Source organism: Bos javanicus, chromosome 8, assembly GCF_032452875.1.
Source record: "Bos javanicus breed banteng chromosome 8, ARS-OSU_banteng_1.0, whole genome shotgun sequence".
In the NCBI taxonomy this organism is placed as follows: Eukaryota; Metazoa; Chordata; class Mammalia; order Artiodactyla; family Bovidae; genus Bos; species Bos javanicus.
The window spans coordinates 22,452,868-22,464,255 of NC_083875.1; the positions used below are offsets into that span (position 1 = coordinate 22,452,868).

At 40.2% G+C, this 11,388-nt stretch overlaps 2 protein-coding genes across 2 annotated transcripts; both read left to right on the top strand.

Moving 5' to 3' along the window:
• Window positions 1-673: 673 nt before the first annotated feature.
• Window positions 674-1,356, top strand: LOC133252492 (elongation factor 1-gamma-like). The gene has a single exon (XM_061425138.1). It carries the CDS (start codon window positions 674-676, stop codon window positions 1,181-1,183), a length of 510 nt encoding a protein of 169 aa, XP_061281122.1. The 3' UTR covers window positions 1,184-1,356.
• LOC133252491 (elongation factor 1-gamma-like) lies at window positions 1,310-2,101 on the top strand. Its single transcript, XM_061425137.1, has one exon. It carries the CDS (start codon window positions 1,310-1,312, stop codon window positions 1,862-1,864), a length of 555 nt encoding a protein of 184 aa, XP_061281121.1. The 3' UTR covers window positions 1,865-2,101.
• The last annotated feature ends 9,287 nt before the right edge of the window (window positions 2,102-11,388 follow it).

Below are 11,388 nucleotides of genomic sequence, written 5' to 3' on the forward strand. Positions count from 1 at the left end.
TCCAGATCATATAGCTTCCCCTATATAATCATTGAGATAAGGTAGCAAGGTTCAGCTTGATCTCTGAAAGGCCCTCTCCTAATTCATCCACCACAATGCAAAAAACTAAGTATTTTCCCCACAAACTAGACCTTACTGGCTCTTTCTGTCCTAACATAAAGAAATAGTTTCTACTCTGTTCTTATAACTATCCTGTTCCAGAACTATTTCTCATTGAGCAAAGTTTCATGAAGCACCATGAGAAGCAGTGTATAAGAGTCCACCAAGATAAGTGGATATCTAGGAAATAAAATAATTTGTCTTTCAACCACATCATGACATGGATCTCAGAATCGGGGAACAAAGCAAAAGAGAAGGAAATAATGCCTAGATCTCTAAACTGAGGATTAAACGACTGTGGTATTAACAGAAATAGAGAAAACAGTGATTGGGTTTGCTTGTGATGAATGAGTTGTAGAAAACTTGAAGAGGGTACTTGTGGAGTGTCCAAATACACTTTTAAGCATGATATAGAGAAGCTTTGAAAAATCAGAGAGTGAATCCTGTCTTATTTTGTTTTATTTTTAGTGCAATGATTTCTAAGCTTTCTGGTATCGTATGTCACTTTGAACATCTAATTACAGCCAAATATACTCAGTAAAAAAGCAAAGAAAGCTTTCTCTGCGGAATCACCATGGCGGCTGGGACCCTGTACACATATCCTGAAAACTGGAGGGCCTTCAAGGCCCTCATTGCCGCTCAGTACAGCGGGGCTCAGGTCCGCGTGCTCTCCGCACCACCCCACTTCCATTTTGGCCAAACCAACCGCACCCCCGAATTTCTCCGTAAATTTCCTGCTGGCAAGGTTCCAGCCTTTGAGGGTGACGATGGATTCTGTGTGTTCGAGAGCAATGCCATTGCCTACTATGTGAGCAACGAGGAGCTGCGGGGAAGTACTCCCGAGGCAGCAGCGCAGGTGGTGCAGTGGGTGAGCTTTGCTGATAGCGACATAGTGCCACCGGCCAGCACCTGGGTGTTCCCTACCTTGGGCATCATGCACCACAACAAGCAGGCCACAGAGAATGCAAAGGAGGAGATGAGGCGAATTCTGGGGCTGCTGGATGCTCACTTGAAGACGAGAACTTTTCTGGTGGGCGAACGCGTGACGCTGGCTGACATCACAGTTGTCTGCACCCTGTTGTAGCTTTACAAACAGGTTCTGGAGCCTTCTTTTTGCCAGGCCTTCCCTAATACCAACCACTGGTTCCTCACCTGCATTAACCAGCCCCAGTTCCGGGCTGTCTTGGGAGAGGTGAAACTCTGTGAGAAAATGGCCCAGTTTGATGCTAAAAAGTTTGCAGAGAGCCAGCCTAAAAAGGACACCCCACGGAAGGAGAAAGGTTCTCGAGAAGAGAAGCCGAAGCCCCAGGTGGAGCGGAAGGAGGGCAAAGAGGAGAAGAAGGCGGCTGCCCCCTCTCCTGAGGAGGAGCTGGATGAATGTGAGCAGGCGCTGGCTGCCGAGCCGAAGGCCAAGGATCCCTTTGCCCATCTGCCCAAGAGTACCTTTGTGTTGGATGAATTTAAGCGCAAGTACTCCAACGAGGATACGCTCTCCGTGGCGCTGCCGTACTTTTGGGATCACTTTGATAAGGATGGCTGGTCCCTGTGGTACTCTGAGTATCGCTTCCCTGAAGAGCTCACCCAGACCTTCATGAGTTGCAACCTCATCACTGGAATGTTCCAGCGATTGGACAAACTGAGGAAGAATGCCTTTGCCAGTGTCATTCTCTTTGGAACCAACAATAGCAGCTCCATTTCTGGGGTCTGGGTCTTTCGAGGCCAGGAGCTTGCTTTTCTGCTGAGTCCAAATTGGCAGGTGGACTAGGAGTCATACACATGGCGGAAACTGGATCCCGGCAGCGAGGAGACCCAGACGCTGGTTCGAGAATACTTTTGCTGGGAAGGGGCCTTCCAGCATGTGGGCAAAGCCTTCAATCAGGGCAAGATCTTCAAATGAACACCTCTTGCCATCGCCCAGCCGCCTGCACCTGCCCTTCGGGGAGAGTGGGGGTCATTAAAGGAAACTGAACATTGGAAAAAAAAAAAAAAAAGGCAAAGAAAATGTCCAGATGTATATATAGCTAAATAGTATGTAAACTTTTAGAAGATCTTCAGAACTTGCAGATTAAGTTCCACCATCTCACCCATGTAATGAAAAATTATACAAAATATAAAAATCGAAAGCCCTGAATCTGTACTGTGTTAGAACTTAACATCTTTTGTAAATCACCTTCTTCACCCCCAAACAAGCTAAAATTCAATCTGTGCCAAATAGCTTCTTTCCTGGCAAAGCTTTTGATAGATAATGAGAAACAAAGCAGGGCAATTCAATGATAAGAGCTTCTAAATATTGCCAGCAAGAAAATAACCCAAGGTGTTCATTTTCTCAATTACTGCAAAGTTCCTTTACTTGTCGGATGGCCGAGTGCTCCTGACCAAACCTTGGGGCTAACTGTGCACATCCTGGCTTATCTGGTGCTCCCTAAGCCCAGAGCCAGCAGCTAGCAATATATTTCTCAGATTGATGTACAATCATAAATTTACAGGCTTGATGGTCCAATGAGGCTCCCTGCTATGTGAGATAATGAATAGGAAATTGTCAGAATAATTAGCCAAGTCAGACTTTGCAAATCTACCTGTGTATTGAAAGTAAAGAAACAAATAAAAATGCCCATCCTTTGACAGAATTAGAGATTGAAAGGTGAGATGTGAAAAAAAAATGACATGGTCAAAATACTGCTTTTTGCCATTTTTGCTGAATTTAACTTCCTACCTATACAGAATCCAGTGTGTACCTCTCTCAGATCCTCCTACAAAGTACCAGGATTTATTCCTATTATTCCAGCCACTGGAAGTACTGCTATTTCTACAGTCAACCCTCTCCAGAAATTGCCCTTAGCTGGAGTCAGCTGTTTTGGCCAAGGTCAGACTCTTACTAGGAAGGAAGTAGGGAAGTTCATACTAAATAAGTGGTCAGTTCCAGATTATAAAGGTCTAGGCTCTCTTACCAGAATAAGACACAAATCAGAAGGGTCAACCCATCTTCAAAGCTCCCTAAGGGGTTGACTGAAGTCTTGGTTGAGATTACACTGTAGACCGACTTCTCTTTCTGCCCATTCCTAGCTATTTCCCTAAGAACGCTCCCTACCAGAAGTTGGTACCAATTGCTATCTGAGTATGTTTTTCAGAAAATCTAACTTGCAGCATTGTCAAATCATATATCAGTGTCAAGATTATAACAAAGAAATGCCCTTAACAAGGAATAATCTATTCAATTCAATTTAAGAAATATTTTTGTATGCCTACTATGGACAAGGCAAGTCTACACCAAAAGTAAGTTTTTTCTTGAGATGTTCCCTTGAGAGTTTTTTTTCTATTGTTTTTTTAATTTGTTGATTTGGTTAGGTGTAGTGAATATATACATAGACACTAACTTCTAAGGTGACCCTTCTGAGTAAATTTACCTACTTCTGGATTTTCACAGTCTAAACTAAAAAAAAAAAAAAAATCTTAAAAAATACACCAAAAGAGAAACTACTGATGATGAAAGTCAAGGCTATTTCTGTTACATTTGAAGTACATAATTATGTGTACAGCTTAACATTAAATTCAAATAGGTCAGGGAAGGGCATAAAAGGACTTTGTAGATATATATATAAAGGTGATATTTGATATAAATATCATAATATGTTATCAATGCAATAAAAGACACCACAATATCTATTAACTAGAAAGACCAAGAGAGGTGAATGGATTATATGAATTACATGTGTTAAAGGATATAACAAGTGTTACATAGGTATAGTTCTAAATGCTGTGGGTGAGTCCCACTTTGTGCAAATCTGATACTTGAAACCTAGACTAACATAAAAGATGGAGAGTGATTTTAAAATAAATGTGAGACTGATGGGATCAAGATAGTAGAACAGGAAGATTCTGAGCTCACTTTCCCTCACAAACACATCAAAACTACAAATACATACAGTGCAACATTCTCTAAGAATGATCTGAAGACTAGCAGAATGGCTCTTGTACAACCAAAGCTCCAAAGAAAGAACCACATGGAGTATGGTAGAAAGGGGAGAAGTGATCTAGTCAGGCAGGACCCACACCCCTAGCAGGTGACCCACAAGGGGAAGAGGATATCACAGGCTTGGGGAGCCTCCCTTTGGAGTGAGGAGTTCAAGCAACATATTAGGTAACCCAGCTGTGGGGTCTAACACCAGGAAGACAAATCGCCTTAATTGATTTAAATATCAGTGGGGCTTAACAGAGGAGTGTGAAAAACCAAGACTCCACTCTCAATGAACGCATGCACAGGTTTGCTTGCTCCCCATCTCAGCACAGAAACAGCAGACTGAAAACTGCCTCATGCTCTGGCCATCCTGCCAGGACAGCCCCACAGACCCTCCAGCCCACATCAGCCTCCTGCTTCAGCCCTGCCTGCCTCACCACGGAACCAGCTTGGGCCTCAGTCCTGCCTCTAGCCAGGGCAGAAACTGCCATGGCGGGTGTGCATATACACAAAGGAAGGAGCAAAGACAGCTCAGGAGGGCAGCTCCAAGCCCTTGAGCCCCGGCCATGCCCCCAACCACAGCAGAGATTATTACTGAGCCCAAGAGAAGCCCCAGCTCACACCTGGCTCTAGCTATAGCCCCTCCATCCCTAGCCACACCTTGCACCAAGGCACCAACTGCAGTACAGCCAGGAGAAGACATGGCCTGTGTTCACTTTAGATCTAGCTCTTCCACCTGAACCACCAGGAACACACAGACTGCATAGGAATACCCACACAAGGACATGACTTCGAGACCAGGATAGGCAACTGTGTCAATTAATTTCATGGAGACAAAAAGAGAATACTATTCAACCAGAAAAAAGGATGAAATTTTGCCTTTTGCAACAACATGGATGGACCTGGAATGTATTATGCTACAAAGGAGGCAGGAATACACAGTGGAGAAAAGACAATCTCTTTAACAAGTGGTGCTGGGAAAACTGGTCAACCACTTGTAAAAGAATGAAACTAGAACACTAACACCATACACAAAAATAAACTCAAAATGGATTAAAGATCTAAACATAAGACCAGAAACTATAAAACTCCTAGAGGAGAACATAGGCAAAACACTCTCTGACATAAATCACAGCAAAATCCTTTATGACCTACCTCCCAGAATATTGGAAATAAAAGCAAAAATAAACAAATGGGACCTAATTAAAATTAAAAAGCTTCTGCACAACAAAGAAAACTATAAGCAAGGTGAAAAGACAGCCTTCAGAATGGAATAAAATAATAGCAAATGAAGCAACTGACAAACAACTAATCTCAAAAATATATAAGCAACTCCTACAGCTCAATTCCAGAAAAATAAATGACCCAATCAAAAAATGGGCCAAAGAACTAAACAGACATTTCTCCAAGGAAGACATACAGATGGCTAACAAACACATGAAAAGATGCTCAACATCACTCATTATCAGAGAAATGCAAATCAAAACCACTATGAGGTACCATTTCACACCAGTCAGAATGGCTGCAATCCAAAAGTCTACAAGCAATAAATACTGGAGAGGGTGTGGAAAAAAGGGAACCCTCTTACACTGTTGGTGGGAATGCAAACTAGTACAGCCACTATGGAGAACAGTGTGGAGGAGATTCCTTAAAAAACTGGAAATAGAACTGTCTTATGACCCAGCAATCCCACTGCTGGGCATACACACCGAGGAAACCAGAAGGGAAAGAGACACGTGTACCCCAATGTTCATCGCAGCACTGTTTATAATAGCCAGGACATAGAAGCAACCTAGATGTCCATCAGCAGATGAATGAATAAGAAAGTTGTGGTACATATACACAATGGAGTATTACTCAGCCATTAAAAAGAATACATTTGAATCAATTCTAATGAGATGGATGAAACTGGAGCCTATTATACAGAGTGAAGTAAGCCAGAAAGAAAAACACCAATACAGTATACTAACGCATATATACAGAATTTAGAAAGATAGTAACGATAACCCTGTATGCGAGACAGCAAAAGAGACACAGATGTATAGAACAGTCTTTTGGACTCTGTGGGAGAGGGAGAGCGTGGGATGATTTGGGAGAATGGCATTGAAACATGTATAATACCATATATGAAATGAATCGCCAGTCCAAGTTCAATGCATGATACTGGTTGCTTAGGGCTGGTGCACTGGGATGACCCAGAGGGATGGTACAGGGAGGAAGGTGGAAGGGGGGTTCAAGATGGGGAAGACGTGTACACCCGTGGTGGATTCATGTTGATGTATGGCAAAACCAATACAATATTGTAAAGTAATTAGCCTCCAGTTAAAATAAGTAAATTTTTTAAAAAAGAACTAAGTCACACAGAGGAAGACAAATACTATACTATCTCACTTATATATGGAATCTAAAAACTGAATCAAACAAATATAACAAAAAACTGAAACAGACTCACAGGTAAAGGGAGTAAACTAGTCATTACCAGTAGGCAAGAGGAGTTGGGGTGAAACAGATAGGGAAAGGGATTGTGAGGTACCAGCTACTAGGTATAAAATAAATAAGATTCAAGGATGTAATGTACAGCACACAGAATATAGTCAACATTTTATAATAACTTCATCTGGAGTATAATCTATAATAACATCAAATCACTATGTTGTATGCCTAGAATTTAAAAAAAATTGCTAAAAGATTTTAAAAACATTTAATTAAAATACATCCCCAATTTTAAAATTTATTTATAATCAACTTCTTATCAGCATATTTTATAGATCTTTTCATTTTTAAAATCTCCCTTTCTGCCCTATCTTCTGTATAAATGTCATCACTGTTTTCATTTTTAACTGATATTGTGATTTATAATAAGAAATATACATTTGGTATTTGTCCTCTTTTCTGGCACAGAGTTCAGAATTTTCTAACTGATGGGAGCAATCAAGATATCTTTTGTTATACTTAATAAGGTGATTTTGGGATCCCCCCGCAACCTAGGAATGGGGGCTGACTAGCAGGAGGACCTAACATGTGCTTAGAGGTTTGGAGCTTTCAGTCCCATCCCCTGACTTCTTAGGAGGGGAGAGGAGCTGGAAATTGAGTCACCAATGGCCATTGACTGCATCCTTCATGCCTGTGTAATGAAGCCTCCATAAAAATCCAAAAGGATAGGGTTTGGAGAGCTTCCAGGTTAGTGAGCAATGGAGATTTGGGGAGAATGGCTCACTCTGAGAGGGCATGGAAACTCTGAGCCCTTTCCTATACCTTTCCCTGCGCATCTGGCTGTTCTTGAATTATATCATTTTGTAATAAGCAGGTTACCTAGGAAGCAAAATGTTTCCCTGAGTTCTGTGTGCTGCTCTAGCAAATTTTTCAAATCTGAGGAGGAGACTGTGGGACGCTCTGATTCATAGCCAGTTGTCAGAAGTATAGGTAACAGCCTGTGCTTGCAACTGGTGTCTGAATTGGGGGCAGGGGGACAGTCGTATAGGACTGATGGTGGAACCTGATGCTATACTTAGGTACAACAGATAGAGTAAGAATTGAATTGAATTGAGTGGGATTCTTAGACACCCTGCTGGTGTCCTAGAATTATATAGTGGTTTGTGGGGAAACTCCCAGCATCCTACCCCCACACGCAAACATACACATGCACACACACGCACACACGCACACACACGCACACACACACATTGCAATTGAGTCCAAGAACTTGAAATTAACCTATACATAACACCCATGCTCCTGCCTCTTACCAGTAGTGTGATCTTACAAGGATATTTGTCCATCCAAGCCTCAACTTCCTCTTCTGTAAAATGGATCTGGAAATGCCAGCCGAGAGCTGAGAAAAACTAAAAAGAAATGTATGAGAAAATGCCTCATATTGTGGTTGTGGTTGTACATATTCTCAATAATGCAAAATGTTTGATACAATTTTCCACACAGATTTTAAGAAAGGAATGTGTTCAAATAATGCAATGATTTAGCACACACTCAAATCCCTTGTAGCTTACATGACTGTATTTTAACACAAGGAGAGTATTTTTTGAGATAAACTTTTAACTCTGTATTTATAAATAATGCCCTGATAAGGAACAACTCATTATGCCTCTTCAAAATGGCCTGCTGCTGCTGCTGCTAAGTCGCTTCAGTCGTGTCCAACTCTGTGCAACCTCATATAAAGGAAACTGCTTTCAGATTAAGAAGATCTGCTTACTTAGTGGCTTATGGGGAAAGTCCCAGCATCCTACCCCGACGTCTACACATGCCACATGATCTGAGCCTACTCTTCTCAAATACATAATGTTTCCTTCTATAGTTTGGTGCTGAAAAAAAGTCCTCATGAGAAGAGGCAACAGGCTCACTAAGTACTCAAGTGTTTTGTAATTTAAAGATCTAGCAAGTGTAATAGGCCTTAAATAATCTTTCTAGAAGAAACTTTGTACTGTGTTTAGTACTGTGTTTACTAGGATCATTTGCTTTAAAGTTGAATTTGCTGAAAAGCCTCAGGCACAATTTTTAACAGTGTCCCAAAGCACTGTAATTAGGCAATTAGTGCTTAACAACATAGAAGCAGGGTGTAGCTCTGCTCTACACAAAATTGAAAGAAAGGTACTGCTTGAGCTCTTCAGACCACAGAGGCATGCATTTTCCACTGTCAGCATTACGGGTGTTTTGTCGCTATATTTCAATGTACAGCAACACACACATATTTACCTAAAAGCAATCGGTCAACATTTAGAAGCAAAGATGCAGAAATAGGAAAAGAGAGTTTTAATTTTCCTCTTTGTTGAGAAGTCAAGTTGAGTGCATGGCATATTTGTGTGTTTGGTGAGCTTGCTTTTGCTTGTTCCTAGTCCTATTTCATGCACAATACTAGGATGAAGGATGTTTTGGAATGCTATAGTTTTAGCACTTTTAGAACTTTCCTCCTATATGGAGGCTAAGATTTCTGTAAAATTTAGAAGCTTTGGGAAATGTTTTCTTAAATTCAAATTTTATTTCCACAAGACCAATGTGATGATGTTTTGAAATATTCAATTAAGTAGACACCCACCCAGTGCCATGCACTTGGAGGCACCAAGAATGTAAGAATGACACAGGTACGAGCAGGAGGCTTTCACTCTGGCATCCTTGATGATGGGGTTTTATTATAACTACAATCCTTTATACAATGAGTTCATACAAAATTAAGATTATTCTTTTGTAAAGCTGATGTGAAATGACCTTTCATGGATGAATTGTTTTTCTGAGAATGACATCAAACAGATGCGGTAATTCATGTAGAAACCTTTAAAAACAAAAGGACTACTTTCATCATGAGACAAACTGATTCAGAAGCAGAATTCAGACTAGTTCTGGCTTCAAATCCACCCAATCCACCCAAGAACTAATAGGATGGAAATGCAGCCAGAAATGGGCCCAAGGTGATATTTAGTCACAACCATAACTATGATTAAATAAATTCAGTTAACCAACATATGAGTAAAAGAAAAAATGGACTTTCAAGTACACTTAAGAACTTAAGCATCCACATAAAGGTCAGAGAGCCGGAGTGTAATCTCAGCTCTCATTTACTGACAGTATGCCTCAAATATTTGCAAGCCTCCATTTCCTCACCCATAAGCTGGACATAGTAATGCCTGTCCTTCATTCAGAAGGTCATTAATATGAAAGCCTTTTATGAATTACATATACCTTACAAATGTGGGGAAATTAAATGGCTACCATTAGGGGTGCCTTCTTAGAAAACTGCATGTATTTACTTTGAAATAGTAGAAAGCTCCCAAGCACATAAGTCATCTTAGGAATATACTCACCCTCAGCTCCACTGAAGCAAACTTCAGATGGTGCTGACTGTGCCCAATAAAGAAAAGAAATGTGCTGAATTTTAAAGATAAAATCAAGAAATTAAATGTCCAGACCCATTCTAAGGCACAAAGTAGAAACTCAATTCCTGAATTAGAGAACATGTGCTTAGAAACAAGATAGATGCAGAGAACAAACACAGCCCTTCTCTGATCCAAACCCCTCCTGTTACTCTTCAGGTGAAGGGTTCAGGTTTTCATTATCCAGCTGGGACCTAGAAGGAACATTCATGGAAATATATTCCATGCCTGTCTGCTTCTTGAACTGCATTCTAATGCCTACATCCAACTCCTTGGAGAGTCTTATTTTTTCATTATGTTTTTTCAAACTAGCTTTGAATTGAAAGACTGCTTTGTTTCCTCTGAATGATTAGGTAAAGTAAGTATGAGTGGATATATCCCAGTATGGGAGCCAATGTACTGATCACATCATCCCTTGAAATTCAGACCTCTTTCAAACCAAACTATAACACAGCTTTATGTGACATCAGGGCTCAAACTCAAGATTAAATGTTGAATTGTCCTTCTGATGACTGTTTCTGGGAACTGAACACCTAAACCAGCAGTTCATTACCTAAAATCTATGGACTTTAGGGGAGGAAGTGTGTCAATAATGCTTCAAAATAGCATGTAAAATATTTGTAAATATGAGCATTTTTCTGGGGAGATGACCTATTTCTGTCATTAGACCCTTGGGATGATCTAAGACACACAACATGAATGAGGATTCTAGGCCTGTCAAAACTCCTGTAAAAACTGCATTTTTGTATGCCTTCTATCCTATAAAGGACAACTTGGCAAATGATCTGCATAAGCTGCTGCTCTTCTCTTATGTATTTTTTTTAAACTTTGGTTTAGCTCTTTAATTTCAAATGACAATAAAAAAACTGTGCACTAAACTGAATCAGCCAGTTCTGGGCTCTAACTCAAGACATTGCTCATCTCAGCCCTTGTTGGCACAAAGATATGAGCGTGAAGGTTCTTTTCACCCTATTTTTAAGATTAAAAGGTTTGGGAAATGATTTCTCTGACTGATACTTATTGACATTTTAATGAATGTTTTTAAAAAACATAGGCCACTTACTCCCCTAGCAATGAAATCATGGCTGTAATGAAAGATTCCAATTAATAAAGCTGTCTCCATTGCTTCAGATTAACACTATTAAAGCATCAGTGAATTAAAGTTAAAATAAGATTCTCTGGAACTGCAGCAAATGAGGTCCTTTTGGATTAAGAAAAATGTATCTCTCCCTTTCAAAGGCATTTCCTTCTTTGCCTGTACATGGAATTTCATAGAACCTGCAAATTATAACTTAAACCTATGAGTTTTAAAAAGAAAATACTTTGAAAGTATTTATACTTTGAAAGTAAATATAAGGAAAAGTAGCTCTACAATTTAATGTTTGTCTTCAGAATGACAAACTGCTGTAGTAATTAATACCATTGGTATAGGACTTTCCTATGGGAAAATCTGTA

What these genes read in the sequence shown, in the direction of transcription:
- LOC133252492 (XM_061425138.1), top strand. Translation starts at nt 674, where the DNA reads ATGGCGGCTGGGACCCTGTACACATATCCTGAAAACTGGAGGGCCTTC.
- LOC133252491 (XM_061425137.1), top strand. Translation starts at nt 1,310, where the DNA reads ATGGCCCAGTTTGATGCTAAAAAGTTTGCAGAGAGCCAGCCTAAAAAG.